Source organism: Oncorhynchus keta, chromosome 28 (genome assembly GCF_023373465.1).
Source record: "Oncorhynchus keta strain PuntledgeMale-10-30-2019 chromosome 28, Oket_V2, whole genome shotgun sequence".
Classification (NCBI taxonomy): domain Eukaryota; kingdom Metazoa; phylum Chordata; class Actinopteri; order Salmoniformes; family Salmonidae; genus Oncorhynchus; species Oncorhynchus keta.
The window spans coordinates 5,939,689-5,960,231 of NC_068448.1; the positions used below are offsets into that span (position 1 = coordinate 5,939,689).

Sequence of the window (20,543 nt, forward strand, 5' to 3'; positions counted from 1 at the left end):
TACATTGTATTTGACCTCCGCAGATCATACAGGAGGGATTTCCTATCTGAGTTAAGTGTCTGTAAATGGAACGTAAATTCTCTTTTTAAATAACTGTTCTCTACATGTATTCTGACATTGAACGAGATTCGTTCAGGGTGGAGATCAAATCAATTAAATTGTGTCTACAGTTACACCATATTCTGACCTCAAATGATTCGAAAACAGTTGTGTTCTACTTCCTGGCTTCCACTGTGATTGGCTTCCACTGTGATTGGCTTCCACTGTGATTGGCCACGCACCGCTACCGACTTTATGCACGATGAATAAGGTCAAGCAACCTGTTGGTTCCGAGGTGAACATCTACTTTGTTTTTTTAATGATATAAATTACACCGTTCTCCATGCACTTTAATTTTCAGCAGTGAAGTATATTTTATATACACACTATCAATTTAGGTTATGCCATGGTAGTTACTGCTAAACTGGTACCTTCAGCAGAGTAAACATGTTTGTTCGTTCTGTCTTTGACTAGCGTTAGCTAACGTAAATAAGTTAACATTAGCCAACAAGAGTAGCTCAATCTGGAAGCCATCTATATCACACCTTTGTCTGGAAAACACTGTCACTAAAAAATAAAGTTTTCAATATAGCTAGCTAACGCACGCTCTGTTTGTGTGTTGGTAGCAATAATTATATTTTAGTCCTCATTTGGACTGGTCTTCCAAGAGTCCTTAAACGTTAAAATACACTTTATAATACATTCACATTTTCACATATAAACACATTGTTACAAACGTAACACTTAATACACAAACATATTGACCAGATCAATACTCTTTAACAGTCTGAAATGATAGATTGATTCCTTCATCTGCCATAATAAGTGTCCTGCACAACCTTCCAATTTATTATATTTAAATGGTTCTAATGTATTGTTTGAATGTATATATTGAAAGGTTTCTGGTTTGATCAGGTAAATTATTCAATTTCTTTATTGCTCAATGTTCTTTAGCCTATTTTTGTATTCATGTTTACCTGATGAAATTGCTATACAATATGATCTTGTTGCTCTTGATCTTGTCTGATGCACATTCAAATGTCATTAAAAAAATCAACACTGCAGAGCTCTCCCTGTCCTCTGCCGTGCCCTGATTGTATTAATGCTGATGATATCTGGAAATGTGCATGTACGGCCTGGCCAATCTAATGTTGCTAGCCCCAATTCGGACTTGTGCTCTGATATCTGTTTCACTGATTTCTGCTCTCATAAAAGCCTGTGTTTTCTGCACGTTAACACTAGACGCTTATGAACTAAAATGTATCAATAGAAAGTGTGGGTTCACAGCTGCAATCCAGATGTGTTGATCATTACTGAGACGTGGTTCAGAAAGAGTGTTTTGAACACTGATGTTAACCTTTCTGGTTATAACTTTTTTCATCAAGACAGATCTTCCAAAGGTGGTGGAGTGGCAATCTTTACCAAGGATCACCTTCAGTGCTCGGTTGTCTCCACCAAGTCTGTCCCCAAACAATTTGATCTGCTGGTTTTAAGCATTAAACTTTCAAATAGCTCTTTGTTGACTGTTGCTGGGTGTTATCGTCCACCATCAGCACCGGCCTGTACCCTACCTTCCCTAAAGCTCTCTCCTGACCCCTTACACTAAGTCTGAATTCGTCTTGCTTGGAGACCTAAACTGGGACATGCTTAAACCACCTGACCAAGTCCTAAAGCAATGGGACTCCCTAAATCTCTCTCAGATTATTACCAATCCCACAAGGTATGACTTCAAACACCCAGAAAAGGCTACTCTCCTTGATGTCACCCTCACAAATAATCCTGATAGGTATCAGTCTGGTGTTTTCTGTAATGACCTTAGTGATCACTGTTTTACAGCCTGTGTTAGTAATGGCTGCTCAGTGAAACTACCTGTCCTGCTTTGTCATAGACTCTTGCTAAAAAACTTTAATGAGCAAGCCTTCCTTCATGACCTAGCCTCTTTAAATTGGTATAGAATCAGCTTGATTCCCTCTGTAGAAGACACTTGGACCTTCTTTTTTGATATTTTCAGTGGTAATGTTAACAAACACGTCCCCATAAAGAAAATGAGAATTAAAAACAGGTTCAGCCCCTGGTTCGACCGAGATCTTGCAGAGTTACTCCACCTCAAGGATACCATTTGACGAAAGGCTCGGCACACGCATACTTAGGCTGACTGGCTCTCGTTCAGGCAAATGAGAAATAAGTGCACTCAGGCTATCCGGAAGGCCAAAGTTAGTTACTTTAAGGCTCCGTTCTCTCTCTGTGGGTCTAACCCCAAGAAGTTCTGGAAAACAGTTAAAGACCTGGAGGATAAACCCTCCTCCTCACAGCTGCCGATGTCCATTAATGTTGATGATGTGGTTGTTACTGACAAGCACATGGCTGAGCTCTTTAATCAACACTTCATTAAGTCAGGATTCCTATTTGACTCAGCCATGCCTCATTGACTGTCCAACACTTCCTCATCTCCCACCACTTCTAATGCGATTAGTTCTGCTGCTCCTCCCTCTTTTCCTCCTGCCCCGCTACTAAGTTTCTCCCTGCAAGAGGTGAGCCTGAGGTGCTAAAGAAACTCCTTAAACTTGACCCCCAAAAAACATCTGGGTCAGATGGTTTAGACCCTTTCTTCTTTAAGGTCACCGAGACTGTCTCTCCTCTCTGGGGAGGTTCCCATTGCTTGGAAGGCAGCCACAGTACGTCCTTTATTTCAAGGGGGAGATCAAGCTGATCCGAACTGTTATAGGTCAAATTCTATTTTGCCCTTTTTATCAAAAGTGTTGGGGGAACTTATTGATGTCTATAGTATTGTATTCTCTCTGGTTTACAGTCTGGTTTCCGCTCAGGTTATGGATGTGTCACTGCAACCTTAAAGGTCCTAAATGATGTCACCATTGCTCTTGAGTCTAAGCAATGTTGCGCTGCTATTTTTATTGACCTGGCCAAAGCTTTTGATACGGTAGACCATTAAATTCTTGTGGGACGGCTAAGGAGTATTGGTGTCTCTGAGGGGTCTTTGGCCTGGTTTGCTAACTACCTCTCTCAAAGAGTGCAGTGTATAAAGTCAGAACATCTGCTGTCTCAGCCACTGCCTGTCACCAAGGGAGTACCGCAAGGCTCAATCCTAACTTCCACACTCTTCTCAATTTACATCAACAACATAGCTCAGGCATTAGGAAGCTCTCTCATCCATTTTCTACAACAAAGCTTTCTTAGTATCCAACAAGCTTTCTCTGCCCTTAACCCTGTTCTGAACACCTCCAAAACAAAGGTCATGTGGTCTGGTAAGAAGAATGTCATGTGGTCTGGTAAGAAGAATGTCCCTCTCCCCACAGGTGTTATTGCTACCTCCTGAGGGTTTAGAGCTTGAGGTAGTCACCTCGTACAAGTACGTGGGAGTATGGCTAGACGGTACACTGTCCTTCTCTCAGCACATATCAAAGCTGCAGGGTACAGTTAAATCTAGACTTGGTTTCCTCTATCGCAATTGCTCCTCTTTCACCCCAGCTTCCAAACTAACCCCGATTCAGATGACCATCCTACCCATGCTAGACCATCCTACCCCTTCTCTCAGCACATATCAAAGCTGCAGGGTACAGTTAAATCTAGAACTGGTTTCCTCTATCGCAATCGCTCCTCTTTCACCCCAGCTTCCAAACTAACCCCGATCCAGATGACCATCCTACCCATGCTAGATTACAGAGATGTAATTTATAGATCGGCATGTAAGGGTGCTCTCGAGTGGCTAGATGTTCTTTACCATTCGGCCATCAGATTTGCCACCAATGCTCCTTATAGGACACATCACTGCACTCTATACTCCTCTGTAAACTGGTCATCTCTGTTTACCCGTCGCAAGACCCACTGGTTGTTTCTATTTACAAAACCCTCTTAGGCCTCACCCCCCCTATCTGAGATATCTACTGCAGCCCTCATCCTCCACATACAACACCTGTTCTGTCAGTCACATTCTGTTAAAGGTCCCCAAAGGACACACATCCCCGGGTCGCTCCTCTTTTCAGTTTGCTGTAGCTAGCGACTGAAACGAGCTGCAAAAAAACACTCAAAAAGGGACAGTTTTATCTCAATCTCTTCATTCAAAGACTCAATCATGGACAGACACTCTTACTGACAGTTGTGGCTGCTTTGTGTGATGTATTGTTGTCTCTACTTTCTTGCCCTTTGTGCTGTTGTCTGTGCCCAATAATGTTTGTACCATGTTGTTGTCATGTGTTGCTGCCATGCTATTGTGTTGCTGCCATGCTACATGTCTTGTGGTGTCTCTCTTGTCGTAATGTGTGTTTTGTCCTATATTTTTATTTTTAATCCCAGCCCATGTCCCTTCTGGAGGCCTTTTGGTAGGCTAGTTGCCTAGTTAAATAAAGGTTACATTTAAAAAAGTATATTTTCTGTCTGGATAACACACAGATGGTGGACAGTCTATTCCTAGTATTGACTGAATGTCTCTTAGCAACTGAATACTGTTGTGAGTGGAGTTTGGTCGCTTTAAATCGTGTACATTATGACATAAAATAAGCATGTTTTTTTTTTCATGATCTTGTTGATGACCAACCAAGAGCATTGTGCATGACTACAACAGACGAACCATATCTCCAACCTTAAAAAAAAAAACGTAAAAACAATCCTGACTGCTTTGTTCTGTCCAATCTGCAGCCTCCTAATTGAACTTGTTGTTTGTTGCATTTCCCCAGACCACAGAACAGTAGTTCACCTCTCTTCATCTCTCATCTCTTCATCTTAATGCTTGGGTTGTTTGCTTTAAGAATCTTTAACGAGTAAATATTTAGCTATCCTTCTGATCATGTATGCAGCTTAAATTATACTTTTTTTTTTTTAGATAGATCAGTTATTTGAGACAACCATGATAAGCAGTTGTCTAGTGGTTTAGTTTCTGCCACTTCCTCAATTTGTACTCCCCCCATACTTCATTGAATCCCATGCTGTCTTTTCCTGGTGGAACAGACCAGCATAACCTTGGTTTTCTTCGTGTTCAAAACAAGTTTGTCCGGCATTCCCAGATCTACTTGTAGAGCTTGCTATACCTGTCCTCCTGTATAAATTGTAGTATCATCTGCAAATATAGTAGCTTGAGTTTCAGATAAGGCATAAGGAAGGTGGTTGGTATATATTAAAACCTCTTTGGGCTGAAATCCCGTTAACGGGGTCGATATGACAACAGCCAGTGAAAGTGCAGGGCGCCAAATTCAAAACAACAGAAATCTCATAATTAAAATTCCTCAAACATACAAGTATCTTATACCATTTTAAAAAGGTAATCAAGTTGTTAATCACACCACAGTGTCCGATTTCAAATAGGCTTTACAGCGAAAGCACCACAAACGATTATGTTAGGTCAGAGCCAAGTCACAAGAACACACACAGCCATTTTTCCAGCCAAAGAGTGGAGTCACAAAAATTATAAATATAGATAGAATGAATCACTAACCTTTGATGATCTTCATTAGATGATACTCATAGGACTTCATGTCACACAATAGATGTATGTTTTGTTCGATAAAGTGAATATTTATATAAAAAAATTCTCAGTATACATTGGGCGCGTTATATTCAGTAGTTCCAAAAACATCAGGTGATTTTGCAGAGAGCCACATCAATTTACAGAAATACTCATAAATGTTGATGGAAATACAAGCGTTATGCATGGAATTAAAGATATACTTCTCCTTAATGCAACCGCTGTGTCAGATTTCAAAAAACTTCATGAAAAAAGCACACCATGCAATAATCTGAGTACGGTGCTCAGGCAACAAATACATATATCCTCCATGTTGGAGTCAACAGAAGTCAGAAATAGCATTATAAATATTCACTTACCTTTGATGATCATCAGAATGCACTCCCAGGAATCCCAGTTCCACAATAAATGTTTGATTTGTTCGATAATGTCCATCATTTATGTCCAAATAGCTCCTTTTGTTAGCGCGTTTGGTAAACAAATCAAAACTCACGAAGCGCGTTCACTAGTTGCAGACGAAATGTCAAAAAGTTCTGTGACGGTCCGTAGAAACTTGTCAAACAATGTATGGACTCAATCTTTAGGATGTTTTTAACATAAATCTTCAATAATATTCCAATTCCTTTGTCTTCAGAAAAGCAAAGGAACAGGAGATACCTCTCATGTGAAATGAGCGTGTCCAGTGTGTGACTGCTGCCATACCTCTGACTCATTCCCCTCTCATTCAACCCCCCTTCATAGTAGAAGCTTCAAACACGTTTCTAAAGACGGTTGACATCTAGTGGAAGCCTTAGGAAGTGCAAGATGACAAATATCCCACTGTATCTTCTATAGGGGCGGAGTTGAAAATCGACCAACCTCAGATTTCCCACTTCCTGGTTGGATTTTTTTCTCAGGTTTTTGCCTGCCATATGAGTTCTGTTATACTGACACACCATTCAAACAGTTTTATAAACGGTTGTGTTTTCTATCCAAATCTACTAATAATATGCATATATTAGCAACTGGGACTGAGGAACAGGCAGTTTACTTCTGGGCACCTCTGGGCACCTTATTCATCCAAGCAACTCAATACTGCCCACCAACCATAAGAAGTTTTAAGTAAAGAAGTGGCCCAAGGCAGCTGCCCTGCGCTATTCCACAGTTGAAAGCATGAGGGAAAGAAGACTGATCTACAGTCGGAAGTTTACATACACTTAGATTGGAGTCATTAAAACTTGTTTTTCAACCACTCCACAAATTTCTTGTTAACAAACTATAGTTTTGGCAAGTCTGTTAAGACATCTACTTTGTGCATGACACAAGTAATTTTTCCAACAATTGTTTACAGACAGATTATTTCACTGTATCACAATTCCAGTGGGTCAGAAGTTTACATACACTAAGTTGACTGTGCCTTTAAACAGCTTGGAAAATTCCAGAAAATGATGTCATGGCTTTAGAAGCTTCTGATAGGCTAATTGACATCATTTGAGTCAATTGGAGATAGGCCTTGAAATACATCCACAGGTACATCTTCAAACTCAGTGCATCTTTGCTTGACATCATGGGAAAATCAAAAGAAATCAGCCAAGACTTCAGAAAAATAATTGGAGACCTCCACAAGTCTGGTTCATCCTTAGAAGCAATTTCCAAATGTGGAGGTACCACGTTCATCTGTACAAACATTAGTACGCAAATATAAACACCATGAGACCACAGAGCCGTCATACCGCTCAGGAAGGATAATTTGGTACGAAAAGTGCAAATCAATCCCAGAACAACAGCAAAGGACCGTGTGAAGATGCTGGAGGAAACGGGTACAAAAGTATCTATATCCACAGAAAAATGAGTCCTATATCGACATAACCTGAAAGGCTGCTCAGAAAGTAAGAAGCCACTGCTCCAAAACTGCCATACAAAAGCCAGACTACGGTTTGCAACTGCACATGGGGACAAAGATTGTACTTCTTGGAGAAATGTCCTCTGGTCTGGTGAACCAAAAATAGAACTGTTTGGCCATAATGACCATCGTTATGTTTGGAGGAAAAAGGGGGAGGCTTGCAAGCCGAAGAAAACACCATCCGAACCGTGAAGTACGGGGGTGGCAGCAGGAGGGACTGGTGCACTTCATAAAATAGATGGCATCATGAGGAAGGAAAAGTATGTGGATATATTGAAGCAACATCTCAAGACATCAGTCAGGAAGTTAAAGCTTGGTCACAAATGGGTGTTCCAAATGGACAATGACCCCAAGCATACATCTAAAGTTGTGGCAAAATGGCTTAAGGACAACAAAGTCGAGGTATGAAATAAATAATTCTCTCTACTATTTTTCTGACATTTCACATTCTTAAAATAAAGTGGTGATTTTTCACTCGGATTAAATGTCAGGAATTGTGAAAAAACTGAGTTTAAATGTATTTGGCTAAGGTGTATGTAAACTTCCGACTTCAACTGAAGGTGGACTGTTTCCTGTCAGTTAGATATGCCTCCTCAAACCCATAATGCAACAATTTTGTCCAAATTATTTCATGATCCACTAAATCAAATGCTGCACTAAAACCTGCCATTGAGCCACTGGTCAGTCATGTCAACCAATGCAGTGGTAGTGGAATGTTATTTACAATAAGCATGCACAATAAATGTGCATAAATCGTCTATGGTTGGTTAGTTGGTTCTCTGCCTGCTAGCAATCTTGTTGCCGATTCAGTGACGCTAGCTAACAGCTAGCTAACAGTAAGCTGACAGTATTGTCAGCTAAGCTAGCCAGTCTAATAGAGATCAATGCGGGGTGGTTAAATTGTGTATTGTTGTAGTTGGTACATAATTTGATTCCACCAGTATGTGTTTTCCAACCACAAGGTTGGAAAAAACGTTTACAAGCGGACGGCTAAAACATGAATTGGGTTTATATATAATAATATATGCCATTCTACGTATGGGTGGTCCCGGGGATCGAACCCACTACCCTGGCGTTACAAGCGCCATGCTCTACCAACTGAGCTACAGAAGGACCGTGTTTATATGGGTTTGTGTTATGGGGGTTCCAGGTGGTTAGATGTAGCCCGAGGACCACAGAGAACCTTCCAGAACATATCCCAGAACATATCATACATTTAGTCTACCCCTTTCTCTGGAGTCCACAAGCTCTGTCAGGTTGGATGGGTAGCGTCGCTGCACAGCTATTTTCAGGTCTCTCCACAGATGTTCGATCGGGTTCAAGTCCGGGCTCTGGCTGGTCCACTCAAGTAAATTCAGACTTGTCCCGAAGCCACTCCTGCGTTGTCTTGGCTGTGTGCTTTGGGTCGTTGTCCTGTTTGAAGGTGAACCTTCGCCCATAGTCTGAGGTCCTGAGGTACTTTGCTCCGTTCATCTTTCCCTTTATCCTGACTAGTCTCCCAGTCCCTGCACTGAAAAACATCCCCACAGCATGATGCTGCCACCACCATGCTTCACCGTAGGGATGGTGCCAGGTTTCCTCCAGACATGACGCTTGGCATTCAGGCCAAAGAGTTCAATCTTGGTTTCATCAGACCAGAGATTCTTGTTTCTCATGGTCTGAGATTCTTTAGGTGCCTTTTGGCAAATTCTAAGCGGGTTGTCATGTGGCTTTTACTGAGGAGTGGCTTCCGTCTGGCCACTCTACCATTAAGGCCTGATTGGTGGAGTGCTGCAGAGATTGTTGTCCTTCTGGAATGTTCTCCCATCTCCACAGAGGAACTCTGCAGCTCTGTCAGAGAGACCATCGGGTTCTAGGTCACTTTCCTGACCAAGGCCCTTCTCCCCCGATTGCTCAGTTTGGCCGGGTTGCCAGTTCTAGGACGAGTCTTGGTGGTTCCAAACTTCTTCCATTTAAGAATGATGGAGGCCACTGTGTTCTTTTGGACCTTCAATGCTGCAGACATGTTTTGTTACTATTCCCCAGATCTGTGCCTCGACACAATCCTGTCTCGGAGCTCTAAGGACAATTCCCTCAACCTCATGGCTTTGTTTTTGCTCTGACATGCCAACTGTGGGATCTTTTATAGACAGGTGTGTCCCTTTTCTAAATCATGTCCAATCAATTGAATTTACTACAGGTAGACTCCAATCTAGTTGTAGAAACATCTCAAGGATGATCAATGGAAACAGGATGCACCTGAGCTCAATTTCAAGTCTCATAGCGATGGGTCTGAATACTTATCTAAATAAGGTATTTCAGTTTTTTTTGTTTTATTTGCAAACATTTCTAAAAATATGTTTTCGATTTGTCATTATGGACTATTGTGTGTAGATTGCTGAGGATTTTTTATTTATTTAATCCATTTTAGAATGAGGCTGTAACGTAACAAAATGTGGAAAAAGTCAAGAGGTCTGAATACTTTCCAAAGGCACTGTATATCAAATCAACAACTCAAGCACACCATTGTGTTAAAGTGGCATGTCTGAGGACTGGCAACATTAGGTCAGTCTCCTGCATCAACATGGCGTTGTTGACACTCTGATGTTATTATAGCCACGTCCCATGAGAGTCCAGCAGTTCAGCCTGACTCCATCAACTCACTTAGGATGGAGATGTGTCGTCCACAATTTAGCAACAACTGCCTCAACATACCTGTTCCAGTCAGGCCGCTGTGTTACTGTCAGGCCGCTGTGTTACTGTCTGGCCACTGTGTTACTGTCAGGCCGCTGTGTTACTGTCAGGCCGCTGTGTTACTGTCTGGCCGCTGTGTTACTGTCAGGCCGCTGTGTTACTGTCAGGCCACTGTGTTACTGTCAGGCCGCTGTGTTACTGTCAGGCCGCTGTGTTACTGTCAGGCCGCTGTGTTACTGTCAGGCCGCTGTGTTCCAGTCAGGCCGCTGTGTTACTGTCAGGCCGCTGTGTTACAGTCAGGCCGCTGTGTTACTGTCAGGCCGCTGTGTTACTGTCAGGCCGCTGTGTTCCAGGCAGGCCGCTGTGTTACTGTCAGGCCGCTGTGTTACTGTCAGGCCGCTGTGTTACTGTCTGGCCGCTGTGTTACTGTCAGGCCGCTGTGTTACTGTCAGGCCACTGTGTTACTGTCAGGCCGCTGTGTTACTGTCTGGCCGCTGTGTTACTGTCAGGCCGCTGTGTTACTGTCAGGCCGCTGTGTTACTGTCAGGCCGCTGTGTTACTGTCAGGCCGCTGTGTTACTGTCAGGCCGCTGTGTTCCAGGCAGGCCGCTGTGTTACTGTCTGGCCGCTGTGTTACTGTCTGGCCGCTGTGTTACTGTCTGGCCGCTGTGTTACAGTCAGGCCGCTGTGTTACTGTCTGGCCGCTGTGTTACTGTCAGGCCGCTGTGTTACTGTCTGGCCGCTGTGTTACTGTCAGGCCGCTGTGTTACTGTCAGGCCGCTGTGTTACTGTCAGGCCGCTGTGTTACTGTCTGGCCGCTGTGTTACTGTCTGGCCGCTGTGTTACTGTCAGGCCGCTGTGTTACTGTCAGGCCGCTGTGTTACTGTCAGGCCGCTGTGTTACAGTCAGGCCGCTGTGTTACTGTCAGGCCGCTGTGTTACTGTCTGGCCGCTGTGTTAGTCTGTTAGTCTGGCCGCTGTGTTACTGTCTGGCCACTGTGTTACTGTCAGGCCGCTGTGTTACTGTCTGGCCGCTGTGTTACAGTCTGGCCGCTGTGTTACTGTCTGGCCGCTGTGTTACAGTCTGGCCACTGTGTTACAGTCTGGCCGCTGTGTTACAGTCTGGCCGCTGTGTTACTGTCTGGCCGCTGTGTTACAGTCTGGCCACTGTGTTACAGTCTGGCCGCTGTGTTACTGTCTGGCCGCTGTGTTACTGTCTGGCCCCTGTGTTACTGTCAGGCCGCTGTGTTACTGTCTGGCCGCTGTGTTACTGTCTGGCCGCTGTGTTACTGTCTGGCCGCTGTGTTACTGTCAGGCCGCTGTGTTACTGTCTGGCCACTGTGTTACTGTCTGGCCACTGTGTTACAGTCTGGCCGCTGTGTTACTGTCTGGCCACTGTGTTACTGTCTGGCCACTGTGTTACTGTCAGGCCGCTGTGTTACTGTCTGGCCGCTGTGTTACTGTCTGGCCGCTGTGTTACTGTCTGGCCGCTGTGTTACTGTCAGGCCGCTGTGTTACTGTCAGGCCGCTGTGTTACAGTCTGGCCGCTGTGTTACTGTCAGGCCGCTGTGTTACTGTCAGGCCGCTGTGTTACTGTCAGGCCGCTGTGTTACTGTCAGGCCGCTGTGTTAATGTCAGGCCTCTGGTACTGTCAGGCCGCTGTGTTACTGTCAGGTCGCTGTGTTACTGTCAGGCCGCTGTGTTACTGTCAGGCTGCTGTGTTACTGTCAGGCCGCTGTGTTACAGTCTGGCCTATGTCCAGCTGGTTAAGGATGTTGTGACCTTTGTCCAGCTGGTTAAGGATGTTGTGACCTTTGTCCCGCTGGGAAAGAATGTTGTGACCTTTGTCCAGCTGGTTAAGGATGTTGTGACCTTTGTCCAGCTGGTTAAGGATGTTGTGACCTTTGTCCAGCTGGTTAAGGATGTTGTGACCTTTGTCCAGCTGGTTAAGGATGTTGTGAACTATGTCCAGCTGGGAAAGAATGTTGTGACCTTTGTCCAGCTGTTTAAGGATGTTGTGACCTTTCTCCAGCTGGGAAAGAATGTTGTGACCTTTGTCCAGCTGGTTAAGGATGTTGTGACCTTTGTCCAGCTGGTTAAGGATGTTGTGAACTATGTCCAGCTGGGAAAGCAGTACAGCCCTCCAGGCTGAATCCACCACTATGTCTGGAGACCCAGCCTTGCTCCATGCTCTTTTAGTAGCCGTTGTCCTGTAAATCCTGGAATCCTTACTGTCCGTTAAAGACAAGGCTTCCATTTGGCAGTTTTCTGAAGCAGGGCGCCATGTTTGCTGTGAAAATAAAAGGGATAAGTTTATATTTAATAAACATAAAATGATATCCATTTTAAATCACAGTGAGCAGACTGGATTAAATGATATCCATTTTAAATCACAATGAGCAGACTGGATTCAATTATATCCATTTTAAATCACAATGAGCAGACTGGATTAAATGATATCCATTTTAAATCACAGTGAGCAGACTGGATTAAATTATATCCATTTTAAATCACAATGAGCAGACTGGATTAAATGATATCCATTTTAAATCACAATGAGCAGACTGGATTAAATGATATCCATTTTAAATCACAATGAGCAGACTGGATTAAATGATGGAACAATAAAATTAAGTGTATAAACTCCAGCTCCCTATGTTGTTACCTCTAGTTACTTACTGAAGCATATATTGACCACAAACCCACACACAAAGACACACCAACATAAGCAAGTGCAAAGGATATCGCTTGTGCGTTTTCATTCATAATTAACACAATGACCCTCGCCTATTTGTTATCAAGACAGTATTTTCCCTATTAACTTACCCTATAACTATGTCTAGTTCAATTAGGTACATGAATAAAACAAATATAAAAGCCCCCCTCCAGGTTTCTTCCTAGGTTCTAGCCTTTCTAGGGAGTTTTTCCTAGCCACCGTGCTTCTACATCTGCATTGCTTGCTGTTTGGGGTTTTACACTGGGTTTCTGTACAGCACTTTGTGACATTGGCTGATAAAAAAAAGCTTTATAAATACATTTGATTGATAGAGTTACTGTAGTTACAGTCTGTAAATCTCGTTATCTGTGCTAACATGTTACTGTAGCTTAATACACTGATTTTACCTGTTAGATATTCCCGATCGATGATGATGATGATCAATGAAAACAGCATACAACAAAACATCGTGGCTACTTTAGAAAAGAAAGATGACACGCGAAAATTACATGAGAGGAAATATATTTTTCCATAGTCCTCTTCTGGCGTTTAAAGGTCCCGCCATAGCTATATCCTCAATTCGTCAATTATTGGTTACCTCTTGGTTGCACTGGCGTCTCGGATTGGTTGGTGAGTGCAATTATTGGTGGGAGACGGCGATCTGATTGGTTGTCATAACCAGACATTTCCTCGGCTCACGTTTGTTCGGGGCGCGGCGCCTTCGTTTTTAGACAGTTACCAGTATGTGGACGCTTCTGAAAACTTCACGCATACATCTGTATCCGTTTTAATTGTTTATAACTGCTGATAACTATACTGGGTAACAATTGAGATCTGGTAATAAAAAATGTTTGTTCCCTGACCGGGAATCGAACCCGGGCCGCGGCGGTGAGAGCGCCGAATCCTAACCACTAGACCACCAGGGAAACTGAAGGTAGAGAAGTTTTAATTGTTTATAACTGCTGATAACTATACTGGGTAACAATGTAAACGCAATGTGTAACAATTTCAACGTTTTTACTGAGTTACATTTCATAGAAGGAAATCAGTCACTTTAAATTAATTCATTAGGCCCTACCCTAATCTATGGATTACACATGACTGAGCAGAGGCGCAACCATGGGTGGGCCTGGAAGGTCATAGGCCCACCCACTTGGGAGCTAAGCCTGAGAGCCAGGCCCAGCCAATTAAAAGGGCATTATTATAGAGTGATTATAGAGTCACTTTAACTCCATGTACATGTACGTATTACCTTAAGTACCAGCCCCGCATATGGACTCTGTAGCGGTACACCCTGTATCTGTATATAGCCTCACTACTGTTATTTTACTGCTGCTGTTTAATTATTTGTTACTTTTATTTTCATGTATTTTTTACAGAGCACTTATTTTTTCTTAAAACTGCATTGATCCAACCCCCCCCATTTTTACCTAAAATAACGTACCCAAATCTAACTGCCTGTAGCTCCGGACCTGAAGCAAGTATTCTTGTTACCATTTGAAAGGAAACACTTTGAAGTTTGTTCAAATGTGAAATGAATGTAGAATAATATAACGCTTTAGATCTGGTAAAAGATAATAAAAAGAAAAAAACATGAATAATTTTGTATTTTTTTGTACCGTCATCTTTCAAATGCAAGAGAAGGGCCATAAAATATTATTCCAGCCCAGGCGCAATATAGTCTATGTGCAAAGTTTTAAACTGATCCAATGAACCATTCCATATCTGTTCAAAATGTTGTATCAAGACTGCCCAAATGTGCCTAATTGGTTTATTAATAAATGTTCAAGTTCATAATTGTGCACTCTCCTCAAACAATAGCATGGTATTATTTTACTGTAATAGATAATGTTAATTGGACAGTGCAGTTAGATTGACAAGAATTTAAGCTTTCTGCCCATATCAGATATGTCTATGTCCTGGGAAATGTTCATTAGCCTACGTTAGCTCAACCGTCCTGTGGGGGGGGGACACCAATCTAAGGGCTTGAAAGTAAGCATTTCACTGTAAGGTGAAGAAGGCCTGTTGTATTTGGCGCATGTGACAAATACAATTTTATTTGATTATTGCAGACGGATAGTCTCAGACGATCCCGCAGGTGGGGAAACTGGATGTGGAGGTCCTGGGCCGGCGTGGTTACACGTGGTCTGCGGATGTGAGACCGGTAGGACGTACTGACAAAGTCTCTAAAACAATGTTGGATGCAGAGAAATGAACATTCAATTCTCTTGCAACAGCTCTGTTGGACATTCCTGCAGTCAGCATGCCAATTCCACGCTCCCTCAACTTAAGACATCTGTGGCATTGTACTGTGTGACAAAACTGCACATGTTAGTGGCCTTTTATCGTCCCCAACACAAGGTGCACCTGTGTAATAACCGTGGTGTTTAATCAGCCTCTTGATATGTCACACATGTCAAGTGGTTGGATTATTTTGGCAAAGGAGAAATGTTCAATTACAGGGATGGAAATAAACTTGTGCTGACAAATTGAGAGAAATAGTTTTTTTGTGCATGTGAAACATTTCTGGGATATTTTATTTCATAGCATGAAAACATGGGACCAACACTTTAAATATTGTGTTTTATAATTTTGTTCAGTATAGTTATATATGTTTTTCTCCAGAGACAACCCCACTGTGCGTTACCTAAGATCAAGCCCCTCCTTGTCTCTTCGTAGTATAAAAAGTCCTCGCCACCCTTCATTCAGGCAAGACATTTCCTGCAGATATATCGTTGGAGGTTTTCTTATTTATTTACCCCAAAAGGTATTTTCAAATGGGCCCCGTCGCCTAGCGTTTACTCTCCTAAGCCTCGCCGATTGAGTTGGGTCAGCACGGCTGGGTAACAAAAAGGTGAGCTTTGATTGAAAACGGCTGTTTGATAAGAGACTAAAACGATGTTAGTTACTATAATGCTAGAAGAAAAAAAAAAAAGATGCCCGGTTGTTTTAGGACTTTTTGTATACGGAAACGTCACGAAGTCCTGATTTCAGCCTATTTTTCTTTTCATCTGTAGCTAATTCGTTTGTTGCCACGCTCAATTTTCATTTTATCGTGTGCCAATACTGCCAGGCAAGATTGTATTTTCGTCCCTTTTCACCAACGAATGCCATCGACAGATCAACGGTTTGGCGTAGTTAACGTTTAGTCGAGCTAGCTTTGTTTTCTTCAGCATACACGGACCAACACATTTTTATGTTTTGTTGTTCAAAACCCGTGTTCGTCTTTTTTTCTTTCAACCAAATTCCCAGGAATAAGAACCGTTGTCATTGTTAGCAAAACATAGATACGGCGCCTAGTTATCTAACGTAAAGTAGCGTGTCTAACGTAAAGTAGCGTGTCTAACGTAAAGTAGTGTGTCTAACGTAACGCAGTGTACCACAGCGAATGACTGCGGTTTTAAATCATGGGATTGCTGTAGGTCGAATGGCCCTGCATTCCCTGGGTTAAGCAACACCGGATGTGAGGGATACATTTTCATATGGGGAAACAATTAAAGTAGTGTATTATGTGTTCGGTAGTAACGTTATTGGATGCCTAAAAGTCACAGACCAGATATCTGGCAACCACTAACATTTTGAGGCAGCATTGCCATTGATTATTGCGTAAATATATTTAAAGTCAGTTTAAGAACAAATTATTATTTTTACAATGATGGCTAAGTGAGAAGTAAACCGTTTACTATTTGACTTATTACTTACTGTTTGTACTTAGCCACCCATGTATTCTGATGCGATGAGGCGCAATATCATTACAAGAACGTCTGCAGTAATGTCTTATGGTGCGATTTCACTATCTTTTTTAAATTAGGTTATTGAATTGAATGTTTTTCAGTTGTAATGCACACGTTTAATGATTGTATTAATACATTCAACTTGTAGTTAATTACTTAAAATTGACTGAATATTCCGTTCTGCTAATTCATAATTAAACGCAATTAATATATTCAGTTTCAATATGGTAGATGTTGCATGTTTCACGTTTACAAACCATTTTAAGTTAATCAATGTTTCATATATTAACCTTCTCCGACGCATTCAGTTTTTAAATTCAAACTCAAAACCAGAGACATCCTTACACTTTGCCTGCCAGGAAAGTTAAGAAAACAGAGAATCAAACGCTTTGACCTATGATGACCTGTTATGACTCAATTCTTGGAAACTCTCTGCAACATGGATGTGTTTCCTGTTCCCATCTATTGTGCTCATAGGCTGCCTTAGAAGGGAGTGTCCCGCAAAAAAAAATAGTTGAATAGCCCTTCTAAGGATAACTTTATCACTCCCTATTTTTAATGTTGCTCATGTGACTAACTAGGTTCAAACCTGGTCTCCGGCATGTCACGACTGTTAGCACACTAGGCTAAAGCCCATAGGGATGAGTTCTGGAAGCTATCAAGCCTTAGTCTCCAGCAAGGTTGCTCATCAAGGGTGTGGTTCAACGAAGATACATTTCACCTCCTACACAGATCACAGTACCTCTATAACTGACTGTTTGAAAGCACGTGTACTGCACAACACTGCGTGACAAGCATGAGGGGTCTGTGCACCCCACTTAATGGGGGGGAGGGGGGTTGTGATTACCAGACGGACTACCGCATATAGCGAACATTCATGTAAACTTGCGAGGCTAAGACGTGTGTTTGACTGATGGGGTTCTAACGCAGGTCTCTTGTGTACCAGACAATGTAACTTTTCAGGGCTCCGATAAGTTAGTTATCAGATGAGCGTGGTCACCGACCCAACTTGTTACACTTTACACTCCCCCCTGACCTCCTTGAAAAGACCCATCCAAGACAAAGGACCAATGAGGCTTTAGCTCAACAGGCTAAAGAAATCTGACTGCATCATCAAACTAAATATTCAATTTAATAAAATCATTGAATTCATAAAAATGATGTAGTATTTTATGAGTCAATTTCTACATTTACATATTTTAAAACTTATATAATAATCCTAATGTAAAATGATGGTATTCAAATACATCATTGGCACATAAATGGTTTGATAGTCTTATGTACCAATGTGTCTGACTCAAATGTCCTTCCTTCCAGGGTTTCTAACACGATTCAACAAGTTCGTGAGAATGGCAGCGATCAACGCAGGCGGTTCTCTTGTGGCAACCCATGACTACCACCGAAGTGAGTAGCTTTTGGGCAGGGTCATATATTCTTTACAGACTTAGCCCTCAGGCCCTAAATCAATCAAGCTGTCTGATTTTTAAAAAAATTAAAAAATCCTTTGTCTTAAGAAAGATTTTATAAGTTATGACGTTTCACTTCCGCCTTCGACAGTAGTGTGTTCTCAAGCCCTGTCATATCCCCTGAACTTTGCCCAACTGTCCCAGAACTGTTTGTGCTATCTTGCCAACCGTGATGTCACTGTTACACCAAACATGACAAGGAGTTGACAAGTCTATACAAACAGACATGTGTTGCCCTGTCTAACCCTAGACTATGACAGAGTGGTTTCTCTTGTATTAGGGGGAGGGGTGGGGCTTGTTTTTCCCTGGATTCTCTTGAGACAACAGTATGAAGTTTTTGGGATCTCACCTCTTGGTTATGAATGGGTTGCATTCTATTGTCCTATCCTGATACGGTGATAAGATTATGGATGGATTCTGTGATTTAATATCCAGGGAAAGAGCTTGTGAGGGTGTTGTATGTTTATAGCGTTGTCCTCTCGCCTAACCTTCACATTACTGTTGTGTTTGTTTTTCCAGGGCGCATCGGCTCCACCTCCAGCAGCAGCTCCTGTGGCAGCTCAGAGTACAGCGGGGAAATCATTCCACATCATCATCCAGGTACACAATCAAGTGCAAAATGTCAAATTTTTGGGCAGGAGTATTGCCACAAGAAATATGCTGCAACAAAAAATTGTTTTGATCAAGGATGTACAGTTTACTTTACAGCTCGCCTGCAAGGTGGCAGCAAGCAACACTTTACTAGCATAGACCTACTGGTCTTTTGGTATGTCAAAATTACTTGACAGTTATAATTGACTTACGAAGCTTGTGTTTAGGAGTTTGTTCTAATGATAAGTGGTGAGGACTCAACCTAAGCTTCTACACCTGTGTTGCTTGTTTTAAGTTGGGTTTTCTGTACAGCACTTTGTGACATCAAAATCATCCTGTTGTCGTACATTTGGATTTTTTTATTTATTTTTTTAATTGTGGTCACTCTAGCGCAGTCAGTTGACTTGTGATCTATTAGCTAAAGTGATGAACTGCAATTGTTTTCAATGTGACGTGGCATTTTGAGCAATGACCTGTTAACCTGGGAACAATTTACTGTACAATCAGTCGTTACTCCAGAATTCCTGTTCTGTGCAGTAAACCGTCTGACGTGAGACCTTTTTGGAGTGTTTTGACCTTGTCCTAATCTGTTCCTAGGTCTGCCAAAACAAGACTCGGGACATTGGTGGTCCAGCTTCTTCTTTGGGAAGCAGAACCAGCCAGGAATGACCACACTGACGGAGGAGGCCCAGCAGAAGTAAGTAGACTAGGGGAGAAGTGTGGTGTTTGAACTGGCTGTCATGGAGAGAAACAGGCTGACCAGCAACTGGTTGTCATGGGGAGAAACAGGCTGACCAGCAACTGGCTGTCATGGGGAGAAACAGGCTGACCAGCAACTGGTAGTCATGGGAGAAACAGGCTGACCAGCAACTGGCTGTCATGGGGAGAAACAGGCTGACCAGCAACTGGTAGTCATGGAGAGAAACAGGCTGACCAGCAACTGGTTGTCATGGGGAGAAACAGGCTGACCAGCAACTGGTAGTCATGGAGAGAAACAGGCTGACCAGCAACTGGTTGTCATGGGGAGAAACAGGCTGACCAGCAACTGGTTGTCATGGGGAGAAACAGGCTGACCAGCAACTGGCTGTCGTAGTGGGAGAAAACAGGCTGCCCGACTTCACTCTAGAAGCAGTAAGGATACGGTCTGTCACCTCCATTTGACTATCCCAAAGAACCAGTTCTTTTTTTTCTTGTGTTGCAAAACTTTTTTCAACGGTCGAACAGGGTGAACTCTCTGTAGCCTTATTATGGCGTTGTCTTTTTTCCTGAATACTACCTCCCTACAACAGACATTCCTTTCTGGCACAGAGTAAGAAGTAATCATGGCATTTTTTTTATTTTTGTAACACTAAGCAAGTTGCACCCTGTTGAATACAACCCTGGATCTTTTATTTTTTTTTCTCTCTCTCAACCTCTCCTTCTCTTTTCCAGGACGGCGGCCATGACTCTGACCAACGGCCAGGTGACCTGCGTTGCCAGGGAGATGGTGATGAAGAGGCAGGTCAGCGACGTCGAGAGGTCCGAGTCGGCGAGTTCACCCCCCTCCTGAGGCGAGAAGGGACCAACGCTAGGAGACGGGAGGCTGCTTTCCACCCCCCACTAAACCCTTTAATTCTGTTCCATCCTCCACACTACATAGAAAGTATCAAACTATGTATCAGGCATAGAATGTAGTATGCTAGTGTAGGTATTGGAACAGACCCCCCCTCCCCTTTTAACCATACACTGGCTGCATCCCAAATAGCATTCTGTGCACTACTATTGACCAAAGCCCATTTGGGTTACGTTCCCAACATCCACGTTAGCAAACTACGTAGAATGAATATCAGTCACTCTGCTACACGCTAAGCATTATGGGTATTGGAACAATTATTTGTTTGTCTTAGTAAGACAAGCTGCCAATTTAACTTTTTTTTTGTATCCTGTTTTTATTTTCTATGACTAAAAATAAAATGAACTATATATATA

The 20,543-nt window shown here is 42.5% G+C and overlaps 1 protein-coding gene and 1 non-coding gene across 2 annotated transcripts; one reads left to right on the plus strand and one right to left on the minus strand.

The window, feature by feature from the left end:
• Window positions 1-13,638: 13,638 nt before the first annotated feature.
• On the minus strand, window positions 13,639-13,710 carry trnae-cuc (transfer RNA glutamic acid (anticodon CUC)). Its single transcript has one exon. It is a non-coding gene; the product is annotated as a tRNA-Glu (tRNA).
• A 1,763-nt stretch (window positions 13,711-15,473) lies between these two features.
• LOC118360645 (pancreatic progenitor cell differentiation and proliferation factor B-like) lies at window positions 15,474-20,543 on the plus strand. Its single transcript, XM_052484569.1, has 5 exons — window positions 15,474-15,638; window positions 17,836-17,922; window positions 18,504-18,584; window positions 19,173-19,272; window positions 20,007-20,543. The coding sequence occupies exons 2-5, from the start codon at window positions 17,868-17,870 to the stop codon at window positions 20,122-20,124; spliced, it is 354 nt and encodes a 117-aa protein (XP_052340529.1). The 5' UTR covers window positions 15,474-15,638; window positions 17,836-17,867; the 3' UTR covers window positions 20,125-20,543.

What these genes read in the sequence shown, in the direction of transcription:
- LOC118360645 (XM_052484569.1), top strand. Translation starts at nt 17,868, where the DNA reads ATGGCAGCGATCAACGCAGGCGGTTCTCTTGTGGCAACCCATGACTAC. An exon ending in CATTCCACATCATCATCCAG is followed by an intron (nt 18,585 to 19,172) that starts GTACACAATCAA and finishes ATCTGTTCCTAG; the next exon opens with GTCTGCCAAAACAAGACTCG. An exon ending in ACGGAGGAGGCCCAGCAGAA is followed by an intron (nt 19,273 to 20,006) that starts GTAAGTAGACTA and finishes TCTCTTTTCCAG; the next exon opens with GACGGCGGCCATGACTCTGA.